Source organism: Podarcis muralis, chromosome 6 (assembly GCF_964188315.1).
Source record: "Podarcis muralis chromosome 6, rPodMur119.hap1.1, whole genome shotgun sequence".
Lineage (NCBI taxonomy): Eukaryota > Metazoa > Chordata > Lepidosauria > Squamata > Lacertidae > Podarcis > Podarcis muralis.
The window spans coordinates 95,764,640-95,786,275 of NC_135660.1; the positions used below are offsets into that span (position 1 = coordinate 95,764,640).

Below are 21,636 nucleotides of genomic sequence, written 5' to 3' on the forward strand. Positions count from 1 at the left end.
TGATCCATTACCTGGTGTGGGAGATATTTTGTCTCCATCCCTGAGGGCGATGCAGCAGGTGCTTGACTAATCCGAGTCAAGTGTAGGGGTACCTACTTTAGGTAGCCACACATTTCCTGGATTGCAGGCTATAGATTCAGTAGAACCCTGATCACCCACCTGCTTTTTAAAAAAAATAATATTTATTACTTTTACAACAATTAAAAAAAAATACAGTACAATACAAAAACACTACATAACACTAAAACATTAAACTAACAAGACAAAACAGAAACAATTTAAAAACACATAAAAAAAGAAAAAAAATTCAATATCTTATCTTTCTTTCACATATTTCAACGACCTCCTCACACCTCCCTTTTTGTATTCCACTTCTATTAATTATTTCAGCAATTCCTTTCCATCTTCCCCTGTTTTCTATCCTATAATTATCTTAACACAAACTAACCTTATTTTTTCCTTTAATGTTCTATTAATCTATTTATACTTAATTCCTTATAACCTTTCTACTAAAGCCATATCACTTCATTCCAACATTCTTCTAGCATTCATTAATTTTACAATGTTTCTGTAAATAGTCTTTAAACTTTTTCCAGTCTTCTTCCACCGACTCTTCTCCCTGGTCTCGGATTCTGCCAGTTCCATATAGTCCATCAACTTCATCTGCCATTCTTCCCAGGTGGGTATCACCCACCTGCTTTTAGGCAGTGCAGGACTAGAGACTGTGTAGGATTGTTGCTGCTGTTGTTCCTATTCCTAAATTTGCTGGGAGATTTTCACCTACGAAGCACTGTTGAATTGGTTGGGTTCAAGTTATAGTTTTCCTATAGCTTCTATCTCAGACCCTCCTCTTGTTATAGGGGACAACTAACAGATTAAATATGAATGCTAGGGAAGGAGATACTATACTTGACTGGGGTGAGATCCTGAGGCATTGGAGAGATGAAGGAAGGATTACTAAAAGAAAAAAAATCATTTTTTACTGTCCCAAGGGAACGCACACTAGGAATCGTCGCTTGAGCCCTAATTGTCCCCAAGGGTTTCTGGTAGGTCCTTTTTCTACGTGTGACTATGGGTAAAAAGGACCCCTGACAGTTAAGTCCAGTCGCGAACGACTCTGGGGTTGCAGCGCTCATTTCGCTTTACTAGCCGAGGGAGCAAACGACATTTGTCCGTGGACAGTTTTTCTGGGTCATGTGGCCAGCATGACTATGCCGCTTCTGGCAAAACAAGAGCAGTACACCGAAACACCATTTACCTTCCTGCCAGAGTGGTACCTATTTATCTACTTGCACTTTGACGTGCTTTTGAATTGCTAGGTTGGCAGGAGCAGGGACCGAGCAACGGGAGCTCACCCCGTCACGGGGATTCGAACCGCCAACCTTCTGATCGGCAAGCCCTAGGTTCTGTGGTTTAGACCACAGCGCCACCCACGTCCCTGTGACTATGGGTACTAAAGAGGAAAAACTATAATTCACCCAGTAAGTGAAGCATCTGTAAGGTCACTTCTACAATTAGAGCAGCAAAGATATTCTAGCTCTCATCTGTAGTCAGTACTCCTCAAAGGAGCCCTCTCCAAGGTGCCAAGGTCCCTTTGCCCCCCACCCAATAAAATATTTGAGGGGGCTTCCCTCCTCCAAATTGATGGGCATTGTGTGTGTGCCGTGTCATGTGATTTATTTTATGGGGTGGGGCTTACCCCCATATTTTATTCAAGTTGGCATCCATGGTACTCCTGTACCACGTTTAGAGGGAACACGTGGCTTCAACTTGTTTAAAATGTTACAGATAATATATGATGATGATGATGATGATGATGATGATGATTGTGTCCAGAGGAGGGCAACCAAAATGGTCAAAGGCCTGGAAACGATGCCTTATGAGGAACGGCTAAGGGAGATGGGCATGTTTAGCCTGGAGAAGAGGAGGTTAAGGGGTGATATGATAGCCATGTTCAAATATATAAAAGGATGTCATATAGAGGAGGGAGAAAGGTTGTTTTCTGCTGCTCCAGAGAAGCGGACACAGAGCAATGGATCCAAACTACAAGAAAGAAGATTCCACCTAAACATTAGGAAGAACTTCCTGACAGTAAGAGCTGTTCGACAGTGGAATTTGCTGCCAAGGAGTGTGGTGGAGTCTCCTTCTTTGGAGGTCTTTAAGCAGAGGCTTGACAACCATATGTCAGGAGTGCTCTGATGGTGTTTCCTGCTTGGCAGGGGGTTGGACTCAATGGCCCTTGTGGTCTCTTCCAACTCTATGATTCTATTATTATTATTAAAACATGCACAAGATTTTTAAAACCTAGTCACGCCTGCTTTTACATTTAAACCACACACACTTGGTCACGGGTCAACATGGCCATTGGCCTGAAAAGGGTTACCCATCCTGGCTTTAAATGAAGCTTTCTATTTTTTTTCTAGTATTGACATTGTTATCTGTAACCGTGAGCTTTGAATTGTCTAATCCAGTGTTTCCCAACCTTGTGCCTCCAGCTGTTTTTGGACTACAATTCCCATCATCCCTTGCCACTGGTCTTGCTAGTCAGGGATGATGGGAGTTGTAGTTCAAAAACAGCTGGAGGCACAAGGTTGGGAAACACTGGCTCTAATCCATCAACTAAATTGACCTACAGATGTTTGCTTCTCCTTCAAGGGGCTCACTAAAAGCAATCACTTAAACATCGTCCTTCAATATTATTAGCATTTATTACAATTGAGAACCACCTTTCCTCCAAACAGCATAGGGGTTTGCAAATGTGTGGACACCTGTAGGAGTGGAGAGGCTAAGGGGGCAATTACTCCCCAAAACAATATTTATTTCCCTTTTTTTTCATTTAAAAATAAAGAGTTAGATTCTAGCATTTGTAGAACCCGAGATATGAAGCAAAATATGCAGGTATTAATCTCCTCATTTTTTATTTTTGGTGTGAACCTAGTCTGTTCTCCCCTTTTCCTCCCCACCCTGGCTTCCCATATATACCCAGTTGCCCTCCCCCTAATTTTTATTTCCCCAAAACCCTCTGGGACAGTTTAAGCAGACAGGATGTGACTGATCTGACCTCATATAGTGAAGCTGCACTTCGAGATTCTAGTGAAATTGATTAGGAGAAGAGGAGGTAGAACCTGCGAAAGGAGGGATGGAATAAAGAGTGAGCAGAATAAGACAAAATGCAAAATTAGAATAATAGATTTGAACCGATAAACCTGATTGCAGTATTTTTGCGCCGCTCATGAATTATTTCTCCTTTCAGTTCTTCTGGTCAATTCCTTAAGTGCTCCATCTGTTATTTCCACACACTTGCAGACTGCTCTGCATCAAAATATTTCCTTTGCATTAAATTAAATCAGACTTGTTTTTACAGTGTCACTAAATCATGTGAAGAACGGCAACATCGTCATTATTGTTGTTAACAAGACTGCTAGTGTTCATTGAGTGTGTGCGAGCATGCACACACACACAATACATAGTCTTTTAAAACTTATTTTGCGAATATGAAAAATGGGCTCCTTCAGGAGGAGTGTTGTTGCACCTAGCTGATCTCTCAGGAGAACTGATCCAAGTACCAGAATATACACTGACTGAAATAAAATGAGTTTAAATGTAATTTCCTCCCTTGTTAGTAGCAGTGGCTATGTGACTATTTTTGTAATGTAAACATCCTACTCCAAGTAATCCAATAAGGACCCGAAGGTAGCGTCTGTTTATTTGAGCAGCTCCTCGTCACCATGAAGCTGTTTTAGTGCAAATTCTAAGACCAGTTGTGTAATTTGGAACAGTAGCAGATGCTCTTGTGCAGAGGTAGGCAACCTAAGGCCCATGGGCCGGATGCGGCCCAATCGCTTTCTCAATCCGGCCCACGGACAGTCTGGGAATCAGCATGTTTTTACATGAGTAGAATGTCTCCTTTTATTTAAAATGCATCTCTGGGTTATTTGTGTGGCCTGCCTGGTGTTTTTACGTGAGTAGAATGCGTGTGTTTATTCAAAATGCATCTCTGGGTTATTTGTGGGGCATAGGAATTCGTTCTTTCCCTCCCCCTTCAAAATATAGTCCAGCCCACGGCTGAAAAAGGTTGCTGACCCCTGCTCTTGTGGAAGCAGAGGTGAGATATAACACATGTAATATGTAATGTTTTAATTAGATTCTGTGTGATGTTTAAATTTTTGTTTAAAGCGCTACAGACCTAGCCAAGGGTTTGTGAATCCATGGGTTGAAAAAAGTGGACAAGAGTTAAATTAAAATATTGTGTAAGTGAATGATTGCATTTTACTTACTCATGGTCATTAGCAAATTATCCAAAGCATAGCAGTACTGTGGATGGGTTAGTCACAGTTCTGAAGAATTTAGAATTTGGGTTGAAATGTTTTCAGGTCTTCATTCTGAAGTCTTCCTTGATGCCCACACTTTCTGTAAACTCCATGATGTCCTCAGCTGGGCTTTCCTTATCCACAGGAAGTCTAGGAAGTAGCCTGCCATGTTTCTGAGATCTGCTCATTGTTTTTATGTGAAGTTATTCTTTTACTTCATGGGACGCGGGTGGCACTGTGGGTTAAACCACTGAGCCTTGGGCAGTTCCAATTGTTTTTCAGTTCAACAATTACTTTGATAAAATACATATTTTGTTATGTGCAAATGGCTTTAGATACCTATTAGGTCCATAAATTACCAAATTACCATATATATCCAACAGGGACGCTGGTGGTGCTGTGGTCTAAACCACTGAGCCTAGGGCTTGCCAATCAGAAGGTCGGTGGTTCGAATCCCTGCAGAGGGGTGAGCTCCCGTTGCTCGGTCCCAGCTCCTGCCCACCTAGCAGTTCGAAAGCATGTCAAAGTGCAAGTAGATAAATAGGTACCACTCCGGCGACTGGACTTAACTGTCAGGGGTCCTTTTTACCCATATTCAAACAAAAAACAGCAACAATTTGTTGTTAACAAAGGACATCTGGACATATAAAGGGCTCCGTTACCTTCAGTAGCTTAGGGCCTCATCAAACCTAAATCCGTCCCTGGCTTTCTGTAGCATCTTTTTGAGTTACAATCTGTACTGAACAGCTTTCTGTGACCAAGTGAATATCTTCAGTCGTCCAGGAAAAGCCAAGGGAGCATTTCCATTTGCATGATTCCCATCTCCCGGGCTCTTGTCCCAGATGTGTGCAAGTGTGCCAGCAGCATATCCGATCAGGCCTGAGTTGCTGGTGTGCTCATGTTGCTGGATATGGCTGGGTGCAAGTGGCATGTGCCTTATTCCAAGCAGCCGTGTGGATTACCCAAATGGGAAAGCGCTGCCCTTGTGTATCAGCATGCCTGCTTTCAGAGCAGTAACCACAAATTTCCTATTAAATTCTTTTGGTGGATGCACTCTCCAGACTATGCTCTTAAGCTCTCCTTTTAAAATGGCAAGCTGGCAGGAAACTCTGTAGAGAAAGAAGCGTGCCTCGCCGGCGCTTGTCTAGTCCTCGGTGAGATCGATATATGGAAACGGCCACCGAAATTTCAATTGCACCTTTTGGAATAGGCATTTATTCACGCCACATTCCATTACTGAGCTGCTCTTTTCATGCCTATGACAATTGCTTCAATGCATTGTTGATGGCTGTGACCAGTCCACTGAGCTGGCTGCGGTCTGCGTTTCTCTTTTTTCCTGAGTATTGTGTTGGCCACCTGTGTAAAAGGCATGACACACGCATCATAGCAAACCAGATTAGATACTGCAATGCAAATCCTTTTCTTCTTTTTCTTTGTTTTTGAGCTGTCAGAGATTGAGGCTTGAAGCAACTTCGTTGAAAAATGCTTCTGCCCCATAGCCGCCTGAGGTGAAGACCCAAGATGACACTAACACATGCTCATTCTGCAGATGACACAGAGAAACAGGCCGGGAGGCAGGGAAATAGTGTCTCCTCTCAAATCTGCTCCTGCTCATAAGCCCTTCTGCGGAGCAAATTCTGTTCTCTTTTCTGCCATTTTTCACTACCAAATGGATTTTATCTGGAAGCAAATAACACACAAATGAGGTCCAAACTTGCACTATGTCTCTCTCTATATTTATGGAAGTGGCTTTTACAGTGTGAGAGGGTGCATATATAATGCAGCTATTAACAGTTGGGGCAATGTCAATAAAATGGAACAAAATGTCATGTGACTGCAGCCCAAATCTTCTGAGTCCTTCTTAATCCAAGGCTGGCTCCATGTGAGAAGGAAACATTTCAATGTGTGCCTGACTTGCATGTTGCTGGAGTGTTTGGCATTTGCTACAAGGGTGTGTTTTCAATGTATCTGATGTAAAAGTATCCCATTTTCTAGTCTTCAGTTATGTACATATACATTCTTATCTTTCCATCAATCATGAGAGAACCTTAATGATTTGGATACCGCCTGCTGGAGAGTTAGACAGGAGTCGTATAATTGAGGGAGGGCATGAGGATTACTTCTAAAGTATTTTTTAAAGCCCTGTACCAATCTATATTTTAAAAAGATTGTTTAATCATGTACAATAGAGAATGTTAGATTTGCCCAGGAAGTAACTACACGGTATTCTGGTCTTACCTTTCATAAAATATTAGTGAAAGAGAATTGCAGAAAAATATTTTGTTTGGTATCGGGGAAATTCTTCCAGGGAGCCATTTAATCCCTAAGAATTTCTTTGGTATTACAGGAAAACACTGACTCACTCTTGATTTTCAGGTCTTCTTGCAGATGTAATCCATCTGTATTTGGAATTTATGTTTGCATGGAGTTTCAACAGGAATTATGTGCCAATGAGTTTTGTTAAGAAATTTGCGTGTTGAGTCCCACAGTTGCCACCCCCCAATAATTCACACTTCACACATCAATTTTTGTTTGGGTTTTTGGCATAATTTTGGCCACAACTTTATTCAAATACAAAATATGTGAGTGGTTGCTTAGGCATTGGTTGCGACTATCTGTCCATGCCCTCAGGGACAGAGCTGGCATTCCGGACACCAGCGGAAGCCAGAGGCATTCCAGACACCAGCGGAAGCCTTAGTGGGAAACAAGTATTGGGTGAGCAAATGAAGCTGGGCATCAGTCCCTCACTACTCACCCTCATGTTCCTTTGGGGCTTGCACGGCCCAAGTCCGATGCCAGGGACAAGGACGAAAAGAATGGCAAGCCCCTGGATTCCTTTAACGGAATTCCCTTCGCATCATTTGGAGGGGTAGGCACTTACCCCTCCAAGAACCACCTTAACCAATGCCTAACCGCCAACCTTACAAGTTGTGATGATTTGCTACGCAGTAGGCGAAAACCAATGGCAACAGCCAATCAGCCAATGGCAAAATTCCTACTGTGCCCCCGCACCAAGGCAGACGACACCATGACAGGCATAGCAAGGTCAAGCGATCAGGAAAAAACCTCCTATTAAAGGGAGGGAGGGCGGGTGATCCGAAAGCAAACGGCCAAGAGGAAGTCCAACCCCTGGCTCCCTATATTTATAGACTCTAACCCCTCCTCTGAATTTAGCAACATACATAACTCCCCAGCAACCCAATATTAACCCTTTAGCAGGCTTGGGTTTTTTCCTCAAATCTGCCTAGTCATGGCAAGGTGGCATGTTTCCCCAACCGCAACCCGTGCTCTCTGGTTAGGGAGAACACGCTATACAGAAGAGGGAGGAATCTTGCCACAGTGATGTCTTTGTCTACACAGGTTTAACATCTACACTCTCATTCAATATATATATATATATGTGGGTATGTGGAACTCCCTGCTAACCGCTTATAAATATTACAATATGGAATGAATGAATGAATGAATGAATGAATGAATGAATGAATGAATGAATACATAAAACTTTCACCCATCTATATTTTGCTTACACCATTTTGCTTTACAGCATTTGTTGTTGTTTTTTAAAAGCCACAATTTTGAAAATAAAAGATTGGGTCGTAGATGCCTGGTTAGGTAGGTCATAAATCAATGTAGATGGGCAGTTTGAGGGGTGGGGCAGAATTATGCTGAAAAACTAAATGTATTTTTAAAGAGTTTAACAGAAACCACACACACACATTTTCAACACAGCTATGAAGAATAGAAGCTAGGAGATGCTCAGACTTTAATAAATATTGAATATTGTTTTACCATATGCTGTGTGATAAAAGTGATGCCAGTTTTAGACAAATAAATGAAATTAATGATTGAATACTGTAATAAGAGTAATATTATGAATCACTGATGGCAGTCCCCAGGCCTCTGAACATAATAAGACTGATAAGTATCCATGGGTATAGTTGCTGAGTGAAGCCTAGATTTCTTGCTGAAGTAATACTTAAGGTTCCGACATGACAGCAAGAAATTGGATGTATATTTTTAAAATTCCAACTACTGTAAAAGAAGCTGGTTGGTTAGTCATCAATTCCCAGGGCACTCTTGTAGAAGTGATCATAACATTGACCAAAGTCTAATATTAAGTAATGCCTTTGTACTGTACTTCATTGAGATTTGGTTCACTGGTTTTTTAAAAAAATGATTTTCCATTTTTGTAAGGGGAAGAAAAATTTCCAAAGGTTGCTTTTCCACCAGTGGGAGATTTGAATTTGAACTCTGCTGGAAGGGCCAAGAGGCAATTATCCCAGCAGGCGGAAAATTTTGGCTGAGTTTCAAAAAATGTTATCCCTTCAGTCCTTTGGCTGTCTGATGGAAACATAGATTAAATGAATGTCCATTTAGAATCAGAACATTGCAGTGCCTATGGAAATACATTTTTTTTCCTCCAAGGCAGCAGTGGTAAGTGGAGAAGACTGACTTCCCTTTACGACTTCATCAAATGGAGCAACTGGCCAGTGGGAAACCCCTCAAGGGTTGCATCATATGCTATGTAGATGCATTGAAGGAAGCAGTGTTCAAAACTCCCCTTGTTCAAGGCACAGTTTGCGACAGGAAATTTCATAAGGGCGAGCAGTTTCTGAGTTTTGGGTGCAGTACCATGCCTAAGATTTCAGATTAAAACTGCAGAGTGGAAGAAAAGGAGAACCCTTTTCTGCCTCCCCACTTCCAGCTACTCTTCGAAGACTGGAGAAGAGACCCTCTTAAGAATATTAGTGGGGTGGGCAGAGGAAGGACTAGACCATGTGAAAAATGAACATAAGATATTAGCTACAGTTCATTCATTTTCAGCTTTGTATTCTTGTTATTAAAATGTGCACCCAGCCATTCCATTGTTCCGCCCACAACTTACGTTTAAGGTGTCATTTAGCTCCTAGCTTTCACATCTCAGCTTCTAACACCGAAAGGAAGAAACTCAGCTGAGCCGCACTTGCCACACTTTGAGGCTCATGTGCAGTTAATTAGATCTCCTATATGCCACATGTGAAATTGCAGAACACCAAGGTTGAAAATCTGGACTTCTGTCTGGCTTCCTTAACCATGCAGCCACATCTTAGTTATTTATTTTCACAACACCTTTCTTGAGAGAATATGAAAATATACTGCACAAAACTTGTCGGAAAAATGTTCACTCTGTGTTCTCTGTGGTGTGTTTTTTTCTGATGTTGCTTTTCACAATGATAGTGCATTAGTGGTGCATTTATCCTCGACCATCATTTTATTTTATTAGTTGTTCTGTCATGCATTATTGCCATCCAAAGGGACAAAAAATATGGTGTGTGTTAAGTTGTGGGTAGACACAGCAGACGATGCAGCGATTTCTCCAAAGCAGCTCTTTATTTGTTCAGTCAGCCTGCTTATATAGAGCTCCAGTACAACGTAACTGTAACAATTTTCTAAAACTATCCAATCACTGAACGTCACTTTCGATCCCTTATTTGCATAACTATCTACAGTATCCCCCTGCTGGCCCAGGGTGAGAACTTCAGTTCATAACAGTGTGAAAAGTAACAGAATTTTAGGAAGACACCATGGGACACGCCCCTCTTGCAAATGAAGCAGTGTGGTCACCCTAAAGCCTTTTCAGGCACAAATGCTTCATCAGCCAATCTTGATCAATTCTTCATCAGCCAGACTTGTAAGAATTAATATGAGAAGGATGCAGTTCAATTTCTTAACAAGCCAATCTTACATGTAAACAAATACAAACACTGTAGAAAATATGCTCTGGATCAGTGCTCATATAGTCACTGATCAGCATTGAACGAAACAGATTGGTTATCCTGAAACTCTGTTCCAGCAATATTTGGTGACATATTATGTATATATCAAACTTTTGAATTATTCTACTGCAACTGGTAAAGGTTTAGAGACTTTGGTTGTAATTTCTGAATATTTGTATAGTCTATAAATAGTGTTTAGTGCCATTGTTATTGGCCATGGTGTTGTGTTATATTGTTCAGCTTTTCTATATTGCAACACAGGGGTCTGTTTACGGATTACCATTAAGAAAGTAGAGTACAGAAGGCTAACCCAAGCGCATGGTAGTTTCCCATGTTCCGGGTGGTTCTTATAATGTTTCAATATAGAAAAACGACCAAACAATTCAAGTCCTACTCACTTGGGGGTCTGTAAAGTGTTGCAGTCCAGAGGAATCATGTCAGTCTGTCTGTCATATGTTTTGTCCATCAGACATGCATGTGAGAAAACAGGGGTCCACCTCTAGATGCTGCTAACATTTGATGTCCCTGTAGCCTGATGAATGCTGATCACAAAGAGGCTTAAAAAGGAAAGCAAAAGTTGGTTTCAGCCAAAGCCTCTTTAAAAGCCATGATGTGCATAACACAGGAAGTCTGTGGTTAAACAGTATGTGGAGGAAAACCTCCCCAAGCCCACAAGCTATTACATTAACTGTCTTTCATCCCTGATTCCAGTTTGCACCCTGTCACAGAATTGGTTTTCCTTGATGGCCTGTGCTTCAGCCTTGTCTTAACAGAGAACCGAGCTGGGTCTTACTGCTTGAAACTTGGCATCTTGCTCACTTCTGCGTAGGTCTGTGACTCAAAGCAAAAATTCCCCGTTCTTTTGTGCATTTCAAGTCAAGTGTATTACCAGAGCAGAGCAGGCTGCTTGCAAAGCCCTTCTCTGGACTGAGCCCATGCTGTCGGTCTCTCCACTACTGACATTCATCCAAATTCTGCTGTAACTGAGAATATATAGAAGTTATCAGGAGACTTGGAAGATGTAAATTTCAGCTGGCCTTCAAGATAATTAAAAATGACACTTTCTCAATGTGCTGGATATGTGATCAGAGAGCAGAATAGGGATGGCTGAGCCAGACTCCAACCTAGGAAATGGCGCTGATAGGAAGGTCATGGAGTGGGGGCGAAGTCACAGACTTGCACTCCTGGGAGAGAACCTGGACATGGGCCATCTAGGCCAGCTGGTTTATTGAGGATAGTGATTTACCTACAGACAAGATGAGTGGTGGCTGCTGTCATTGTATGGACTCCTAAGGGTTGCTGAGCACGTGTGTTTCATCCCAGTCCTCTCACATAAATATATGTATTTGAAGCAAATCATCACTTGCAAGACACATAGATTTCTGAGGTCAATAAAAAAAAATCACCTCCAAAGTCATGAAAAGTCAAGGAACTGTTCAGCTGGGAGGATCTGATTAAGATTCCAGAACGATTCCAACATATGTCCTTCAGGGACATTAATTATCCTGCTCAGTATTAGGAATTACCTTTTTTATATATCATTTGCTCGGTGCTTCAGACCAAGGGTGGGGAACCTGCAGTCCTCCCCAAGGTGTGGGGCTACAGCTCCATTGGCCATTTGGAGGGCCACAGGTTCCGCATTTCTGACTTAAAACTCTTTAATGTGTTTGCTTCTTTAAAGCAGAGAGCTTATTAAATGTATGCCTGACTTTAGGGACACAGAATTGCTCGTGCTTGGTACCGTCTTTCGCCGAAAGTAAGACATCCTCCGAAAATAAGACCTACTTCCAGTTTTGCCTCTCGCTGTAATATAAGGCATCCTCTGAAAATGAGAGCTCCCCCGAATATAAGGCCTCCCTGGAATATAAGGCCCCCAAAGCTACCGTAAGGCGTTTGAGTCCTCTGGACTGTCGTGGCGGGCGCCGCCGCACAGCTAACTGGTTGGCCGCAGTGCAGCCAGAGCTGTTCAGGCAGTGCGAGGTCTCTTTAAATCAGAGAGCCCGTGCCGCCGCCAAGACAAGCTGCTGCCGGCTGCTCGCTCTGCCCTGATGGAGTCTGGCTGACTCACAATTAGACAATAAATGTGTACCGTATTCTTCTTAATGGAAAAATAAGACAACTCCTGAAAATAAGACCTAGCGTATTTTGAGGAGCAAAAATTAATATGACACTGTCTTATTTTGGGGGAAACAGGCTGGCTCAGTATATACAGCCCAAGATGGGTGGAGTCGCTGCAGAGGTGTTAAGAAAGCGTGTTCTCCTTCATGGAGAGCACGTGTTGCGGTGGGGTCTGCTGAGCCACCCCTCTGTTACCAGGCAGGGTCTCTAAAGATGGCCTGGGGCAGTGATTGGTTCACTGGGTTGCTGGGGTAAAAGTTATGTTGCAATTTTGGTGGGAGGGGTAAAATGTTTAAATACTCTGCACGCAGCCTGGAGATTTCTCTTTGCTGTGTGCAACGGATCACCCGCCCACCCACCCTTGAGTAAGGGGTTGTTGCATTGACCTTGCTATGCCTGTCATGGGGTCGTCTGCCGTTGGGGCAGGGGCCTGGTAGGAATTTTGTCCATCTGGCAGATTGGCTGGGCCATTTGGTTTTTGCCTACTGCGTAGCAAATCGTCACAACTTGTAAGGTTGCGGTTAGGCATTGGTTATAAATTGGTGGAGGAGGGGTTAGGATAGGCTGGGCCTGCCCCTCCATGGAAGGGTTAGGATAGGCTGGGCCTGCCCCTCCATGGTTGCTGCGGAAAGGGAATTCCGTTAAAGGAATCCTGGGGCTTGCCATCTTTTCGTCCAATCCCTGGAATGGGACTAGGGCCGGCAAGCCTTCGGGGAGCAGGCGGGTGAGAGGTGAGGGTCTGTGACTCAGCTCCATTTCTCCCCGACTTGCTTTCCCCCGCACTGTCTTTCGGTGGTGCCCAGAAGTCAGTTCTGTCCCCAGGCGGGGGGACAGATAGTCTTAACCAATGCCTAAACAACCACTCACGGTTTTGTATTTAAATAATGTTGTGGCCAAAATTATGCCAAAAACCTTAAACAAAAATTAAGTGTGCGTTGTGAGTTATTTGGGGGGTGGCTTGGGGACCTCGACACGCAAACAACAGTGAGGTTGCACCAATGGCGGGCCTTGGTGTCTCAGATTTCAGGGGTGCCCTGTGCAATGCAAATTTCAATGCAATTGTTTCTCAACATGCAAATCTGGCTGTGTGCCCTTCACATTTATACTCAATGTTGTAGAGGATCACATGAGCCACTGTGCTGCTTATTCTTTCTATAGGCACCCACCCACTTTGCCATCTGATTCTACTCATCTAAATTCAGGGCTGATCCAAGGAGATTTGGTGCCTGAGGCATAAAATCCAAGGGCTCCTCTTCACCCTTATGATAAACTTCTAATAATCTCCCAGACGGGTGGTGGTGCGCCACATTCTTCTGCTGCTTTAAACAACACATTAAAATTCAAATAGCATCATCTATACTCATTGTCTAAAACACTGTGGTTGTTTTCCAACTGTGGTCATCATTTTGGTAATGCCTACAGGTTGTTCACCATCCCCAGTACATTTGCAAGATCTCTCTCTCTCTCTCTCTCCCCTCCATTGCACCTTCTGCTAGACTGCTCTCTACCCTCCCTCCCATCCTCAGGCAGTTTCCATCGACATGGCCCCTCATCTATCCATAGTGCCTCGCCTTGTTTTGCTCACATGAAGGCAGATCAATAATAATAATAATAATAATAATAATAATAATAATAATAATAATAATAAATTTGTTATTTATACCCTGCCCATCTGGCTGGGGTTCCCCAGCCACTCTGGGTAGCTTCCAACAAACAAAATACTAAAATACAAATATTAAAAGATCAAATGGAAGGATGGAAGGATGGGCATTGCTACATTCAGCACAAGTGCTTCAAGTTGATGACCAACCATTTTGCAGAGATGAGCAGTGCAGGTCTAAGACTAGAGCAAGGGAACTTAGTCCCTTGTTCTGAGGTCCAGACTAGATGTGATGGTGGCAGCCATGTTTGTTCATGCTTCTGCCCTTGAGTATAAAGTGGGAATGGGTACCAAATGTTGCTCCAGGCTTCTCCTTGCCCACTGCCCCACATGCTGGCAAACTGGGATAAATGTGCCTGAAGAGGAGGATTCAGCTCTCCTCACCTGTGCATGTTGGCCATTTGCAGTTTAGTAGCGCTTCAGAGAGCTTGCTGGGGAGACCATGCATTAAAAAGGGACTCAAAAATAACTTAAACAAGGTTTTAATAACAGAAACAAAAACTCCTTATACACTAAATACATCAACAACAGACCAGACCAGACCCAACCACCAACCCATTCCCCAGGGTAATGGGAGAGCTAGGTGCTGCTCCTTATATACTATACCCAATTGCTGACACAGCTTGATTAACACAACTCAGCAGCACCTGCTATGTTTCACAGCTGTAAGACTGGGTCTCGTTATTTGCCCTGGCCCTGGCCCTTAAAGACATACACAACTTGTGAAACAATAATGAACCGTCACATTTTAAAGTGACCATTCAACAGTGCATCCCATTTGATGTTAAATCTAAGTTCCTTTGGTTTGATTTATCCATGGTCCAAGCACACGCGGCTGCCACCAGTATGTCTAGTTAGGTCCTCCATGTAAAATGTATTCAAGGCTAGGTTAAGATCCTAGTCCTTAGGACATTTAATCTGGCATTGTAAACAGTCGAAGTTGAGAGGAGAACATAAGCTAAAATATTCAGGTTCCGTTCAGGTCAGAATGAGCTTGACTTGTTTCAATAGATTCTTGGGTATGTGCTACTTTTTGCTCCTGAAACAGTGATACTATTCTTATCAGTGGAAGTTCACAATGACCTGACAACATTTGTGGATCTCTGGGATATGCCTGGAAACCTTGTGCTGTTCAAATCAGTGTATCATACGGCCAATTCTGCTTCCCTGCTCTCCCGTTGCTACTATATTTATATGTGCATGCTCCCCACCCCCCAAACACACACTTCTGAATTATTTATTGCGTATAGATTGGCATGAGAAATGACTGAGCAGAGACTGAAATGGGAACTTCTGAGTTAGCCTATGGCAAGTTGAATTTTGAAAGCAGCCATTGACTTTATAATAGAAGCAGAACAAGTATTTTGAAGAAAGAAAAATCACATTCAGCGTAGATGTCGATTAGCTGTTTCACGTTGCGCCTGTGTGTTATAAATGTTATACATTGTCCTGTGTGTGTGTACAGAATCAGAATTGGGAGAATTAAAGGGTGGATCGCCCCCTTACGCTTTTCCACACAGAGATTATCCTTCAAGATTGTACAGAAGTTTTAATCCCCCAACCTTCAGAAGGATCTAGAAAATGTGTTCGTCTTTGGAATGTCTAACCTACCGTTTACAAAGCCAGGAGGTGAGGCCGTTGCCTCAGGGTGGCAGATCCAGACTGTGTATGTCCTTGTGAATGTGCCCTGCCCACTGCCACCTGCCTCCTGCCTGGCAGACAGCAGCGGGTGAGTGGATGCAGAAAGGAGAAAGGAAAGGAGTAGCTCTCAGAGTCTGAGTCACTTTCAAGATTTTATCCTTCTCTAGAGAACACAAGGGAACCTCCAGCTTCATCTCCACATCCAAGTTTCCTGCATTGGGATAGAAAAGCTGAAGGGCTGTTTTTTATAGGGCTTTCACCCATCTGAGCACCACCAGGACTAGACCGGCTTAGCTTCAGGAAAGGGGTGGCCTCGTGTGCATTCAGGCCATATGGCTTCATGTGCCTTGAAGAGACACCTCTCTCTCTTTCTCTCTCTTGTAAAGTACCATGTGCATAGCTGGTATAGTTGTAGTGACAGCAATCGATGATGATGATGATATTATATAATAATATAGTAAATATAATAATAATATAGCTCTCCTGCAATGAGCACAACCAAGTCCATTGTGAAATTCAACACCATACTTAACTTCCTTAAGATTTTTTCTTGTTGTTGTTGTTGTTTAGTCATTTAGTTGTGTCCGACTCTTCGTGACCCCCTGGAACAGAGCACACCAGGCACTTCTGTCTTCCACTGCCTCCTGCAGTTTGGTCAAACTCATGTTGGTAGCTTCAAGAAAACAGTCCAACCATCTCATCCTCTGGCGTCCCGTTCTCCTTGTGCCCTCCATCTTTCCCAATATCAGGGTCTTTTCCAGGGAGTCTTCTCTTCTCATGAAGTGGCCAAAGTATTCGAGCCTCAGCTTCAGGATCTCTCCTTCCAGCACTCAGGACTGATTTCCTTCAGAATGGATAGGTTTGATCTTCTTGAAGTCCATGGGACTCTCAAGAGTTTCCTCCAGCACCATACTTCAAAAGCATCAGTTCTTCGGCGATCAGCCTTCTTTATGGTCCAGCTCTCACTTCCATACATCCCTACTGGGAAAACCATAGCTTTAACTATACGGCCCTTTGTTGGCAAGGTGATGTCTCTGCTTTTTAAGATGCTGTCTATGTTTGTCATTGCTTTCCTCCCAAGAAGCAGGCGTCTTTTTATTTCGCGGCTGCTGTCACCATCTGGAGTGATCATGGAGCCCAAGAAAGTAAAATCTCTCACTGCCTCCATTTCTTCTCCTTCTATTTGCCAGGAGGTGATGGGACCAGTGGCCATGTTCTTCATTTTTTTGATGTTGAGCTTCAAACCATATTTTGCGCTCTCCTCTTTCACCCTCATTAAAAGGTTCTTTAATTCCTCCTCACTTTCTGCCATCAGTGTTGTGTCATCTGCATATCTGAGGTTGTTGATATTTCTTCCGGCAATCTTAATTCCAGCTCAGGATTCATCCAGCCCAGCCTTTCACATGATGAATTCTGCATATAAGTTAAATAAGCAGGGAGACAATATACAGCCTTGTCATACTCCTTTCTTAAAGAAAACTTATTATGGTCATCTTACCAACATGCCCTGCTTCTATAGCAAGCTCAGGACCAGTTATTGGAGACTAGAGTGTACAGCATTTGTAGAGTCTTTAACTATTCCTCATAGTAAGAGGCAAAAGCTTCCAGCAGCCACTCCCTGTGAGATGACTGAGGTCTTATCTTGCAAGCATCCAAGAATGTTTTTACCTCTAAGATGTTGAAAGAGAAAGAGTGGCGGAGGAAGAAATAGACTTTACACCTCTGTGTCCCCTGCAGGGTCTTCATACCTTTGAGCTAAGGAAATGGCCAGAGAAGTGGTCCAATTTACACCTACAGAAAGAAGATCTAATTGTCAGGCAAAACAGCATGCTAATGAAGTTAAGGTTCTGCGGGTAGTAAGGAAGGACCCGCTGGATAAACTGCCAGTAAAACAAAAGCCTGGGAATTGAAGGAGGAAATATTTGAATGAGAAAGTATCAGAAGCAATTTAGTAAAATCCCCATTGTGATTGCGTAATGGCATTTCTTGACTGATCCTTTATCTAATACTAGAAGAAACATAACAATGAGGAAAAGTGCCAGAAGCAAAGCAGGGAGGATGGGGAAATGAGTGCAACTGGCACAGCCTGCCTGTTTAGGTCGCAAGCAAGTTTTAACTTATGCACCTAATATCTGCTGCTGTTTTTCTTGATCAACTACAGTAATATGTTTGGACCAAATCCAATTCTCATTTAAGACAAGAAGGAATTTAATTATGTTAATAAGTAGTGGGATTTGTGTACAGCTTACAATTTTGTCAAACTAGATCACCGGAGAACAAAAACAGAAAGTTATCAGCAGAAAGCGATTTCATTCAAAGCAGACAAATCCTGAAACTCTTTAAATTACTCGTCTTGTAAATATTGAGTTGCATCAATCTTTCTTGCAGCCATTTTTGTTCCATTTCTGTAGATCTGACAATATCTGCAGCAGCAATTGGGATGGGGAGGCGAAGGGGGCTGGTATTCAGCTAGGTTTTACTCAGCATAGACCTGTTGACATCAATGGACATAACTTCATCATGTTCAATGACTCTACACTGAGTAAAACATAGCTGAATACCACCTTGAGCAGGCTTCCTCAACCTCAGCTCTCCAGATGTTTTTGTCCTACAACTCCCATCATCCCTAGCTGGCAGGACCAGTGGTCAAGGATGATGGGAACTGTAGTCTCAAAACATCTGAAGGGCTGAGGTTGAGGAAGCCTGACCTTGAGTGTTCAACCTTCCCTCCACCACATACCATTTCCTCTATGAAAAATACTAAACTGTGGGATGGGGTTTTAATCCTTATCACCCTCTTCCTCCCCCGGGGAGGAAATTTTTGTTTGCATAAAATTTTAAGAGATGATTTTATTACCCTGTCTAGTTTGGTCCAAAGTCTCTAATTTTCATGGTCAGCTTATGAGTCTCCATTTTTAATTCTTTAGCCTCCTTTTCAGCGGTTTCTTTTCTCAACATGTCAAAAGAATGCTACATGGAGGGAAATGATATTCAAACTGTTCTTCCAGAAACGACCCTTGTCTAATTACAGCAAATGCTGGAGTACAGTTACAGTCACTAGGAGAAATAATTGGGGAAAGCATGGAGGAAGTCCGTGAATGATTTGGTGAACAGGTGGGCAGTGTTTGTACAAGTCATGTTCACAGCATGTCTCCATCCTTAAAATGAGATCCTAGAAGATCAACATTAAGTCCAGTGGTTCTCTAAAGGCATTCATAATTTGGGGCTCTTGCCTGGTTTGGTTCTGTTATAAACTTAGCAGTGTTTCAAAAGGCCATCTTTGTTTGTCCCCAAACTTGTCTTATCGTTAGCATTTGAGTTTTCCCTTGGTATTGCTTGTGTCCTCGTGGTGCTAAAAAAAAAAAAAATCAAGATTAGATAGTACAATGCATTGAAACTAATTAATTTACAGAAGTGGACTGAACTTGATTGAATTTGCATCGATTGAAACTTTAGCATTGCTGTGCTCTTCAGTTGCCTTTCATGGGTATTCTAGCAGGCATTGATTGAAGAGCTATTTTTTAAAAAAAATGTAAAAGGTAAAAGATGACTAAAACCCCGTGGTGAGAAATAGAAGAGCTGTGCTGGACCAGGCCATCTAGAGCCCATCTAGACCAGCATCTCCTTCTCACAGGGGCCAAACAGATGCCTGTGAGATAGCAGCAGAGCTCTCCCACTGCGGAATCCCTGCGACTGACCCCAGAGGCGGGTTTAGGGTACTGCTTGCAGTGCGGCCACCCTGGGCACACGGCCAAGGGCGCCTTCTCAAAGCCCAGTAAGCGCTTGTACAGCTTCAGGAAGGAGGCGTGAAGGCTTTGACGGGGTCCGAGAGTTCTTTGGCCTCCTTCCCAAAGCCAGCCAAGTGCTTACCAGGCTTTGGAAAGGAGGTAGGGAGCCTCTAGGAGAGCCTTGCCTCTCCTTCTCAAAGTCTGACTTAAGCCAGCGCCGCAAGGGCTGGGTATCAAATGTTGGCCTTGCACAGGGTGGATTATTGCCAAGGTCTGTCCTTGCTGCCTCCAACAGCAGGGGTAGAGTGTTGGGCTGGGGGTAAAGGTAAAGGGACCCCTGATCATTAGGTCCAGTCTTGGCCAACTCTGGGGTTGCGGCGCTCATCTCGCTTTATTGGCCGAGGGAGCCGGCATACAGCTTCCGGGTCATGTGGCCAGCATGACTAAGCCACTTCTGGAGAAACCAGAACAGTGCACGGAAATGCCATTTACCTTCCCGCCGGATTTATCTACTTGCACTTTGACGTGCTTTCGAACTGCTAGGTTGGCAGGAGCAAGGACCGAGCAATGGGAGCTCACCCCATTGCAGGGATTCGAACCACCGACCTTCTGATCGGCAAGTCCTAGGCTCTGTGGTTTAACCCACAGCGCCACCCGCGTTCCTCGGGCTGGGTGTATCTGAGTTGAAATCCACAAACACTTCTCATGCATTACTTGTGTGAATGGACAACACAGGTTACATGCACACCATGCATTTAAAACACTTGACTTTCCCCAAAGCATCCTGGGAATTGTACTTTGTTAAGGCTGCTGGGGACCAATCTCTTAAGCTCTTTGGGGACCAAAGCACAGTTCAGGTTTATTTGGAGGAAACCGAGTGCTTTAAGTGGTGGTGGGAGTACTGTAGTTAATTTCTGTCTGCCTTCCTATTGCGAAACCCCACGTGGTTTGCAATATAACAAGAGAGGCTCTTTTAGGGTAGCATGACCAGTTTAGCTGCAGTGGACACTGATGCCTCAGGGGTTGCTGCAACAATGATGTAGAATGGAGCGCAAGAGACCGGCGGGTGCGGGTAGCATCAAGTTTGCCACAGATTATAAGACAGCGTAGTAGAAAATTCAAGATGTAAATAAAATAATGAACTAAAAGCTAAGCAGTATCAAGCATCACCGTTCCATAGTAACATCAATATTCTGACAAAGTCTGCTAAAATAAAGATGGTTTAGATTAGAGATAAGGTCTTTGTTCGTCAAATTAATTGAAAGTTTCTTGTCTTTCATCCTGCAGAAATGTATGAATCCAACAATATAATCACTTTCCATGGACTGATCAATAGTTCCAGTTACCACACATTCCTTTTGGATGAGGAGCGAAGTAGACTCTTCGTTGGAGCAAAGGATCACATATTTTCTTTCAACCTAGTCAACATCAAGGAATATCAAAAGGTACTTTTCAAGTGAGGTTTGATCTAGCTATATTATAGCCTTTCCCAACCTGGTGCCCTCCAGATGTTGTGGAACATGACTCTTTGCTGGCTGGGGTTGAGCTGTATTCTAAAATATCTGGAGGGGCAGATTTCTTCTGCATACTATAAATTAAGAATGGATGGAAGTGCCTCCGAGTCCTTCAGTAGTGAGTAACTACAGTCAGCTCCCACACACCAGCAACTAGGAAACAGATTTCCATATCCGTGAATTACAGTTTTTGGACATACATAAAGCCTAGAATTAAACACTGATTTTTGAAGTAAGTGATTCTTGCCTTGGATGCCCAACTCCCGTGTACAACCACTGGCAAAGGAAATGTGTGACGGCAACATTGTATTTTGTATATAGTAGAACATAAAAAGTTTTTTTTAAAAAAAACATGCATTTGATCTTTTCTGACCTTCCTATGTACCTGTGTGGATAAGCCATATGCCAGCCTAGTCTCCTTCCACCTCTCCCCAGATCACCCTACCTGGATCCGAAATATGAATTTGTGCAAATATATCTCCCAGCAGAATGACAAATTGCTTACCTGTTCCTACTGTTTTTCGGGGGGGAGGGGGAGGTCTCATCTGTATAGCTTCCTCACTGTTATTCTTCATCTTCATGCTTGGCCAGAAGGAACTGAAGTGATAGAGCAGGTATACATCGGGAGTTTTCCTGCTCAATAGTAGACACAAGTGTGTCTTCTCTTTAGTTAAATAATTTTAAAATTTCCGAAGATGTCTGGTCATCTTGTGAACCACTTGTGTGACTTTCAGGTATCAGTTACAGCTAAACAATCTATTCCACCACCCTTATTGTAGGCATAGGCAAACTCCAGCCCTCCAAATGTTTGGGACTACAATTCCCATCATCCCTAGCTAACAGGACCAGTGGTCAGGGGTGATGGGGATTGTAGTCCCAAACATCTGGAGGGCCGGAGTTTGCCTA

At 43.1% G+C, this 21,636-nt stretch overlaps 1 protein-coding gene across 2 annotated transcripts in view; it reads left to right on the top strand.

Moving 5' to 3' along the window:
* SEMA3A (semaphorin 3A) overlaps positions 1–21,636 on the top strand; it is a 194,222-nt gene that overhangs the window by 50,290 nt on the left and 122,296 nt on the right. For both annotated transcript variants that reach the window (XM_028728772.2, XM_028728771.2), the window contains exon 2: positions 20,504–20,661. In XM_028728772.2, coding sequence (XP_028584605.2) covers positions 20,504–20,661 — 158 coding nt within the window. The remainder of the gene's footprint in view (positions 1–20,503; positions 20,662–21,636) is intronic.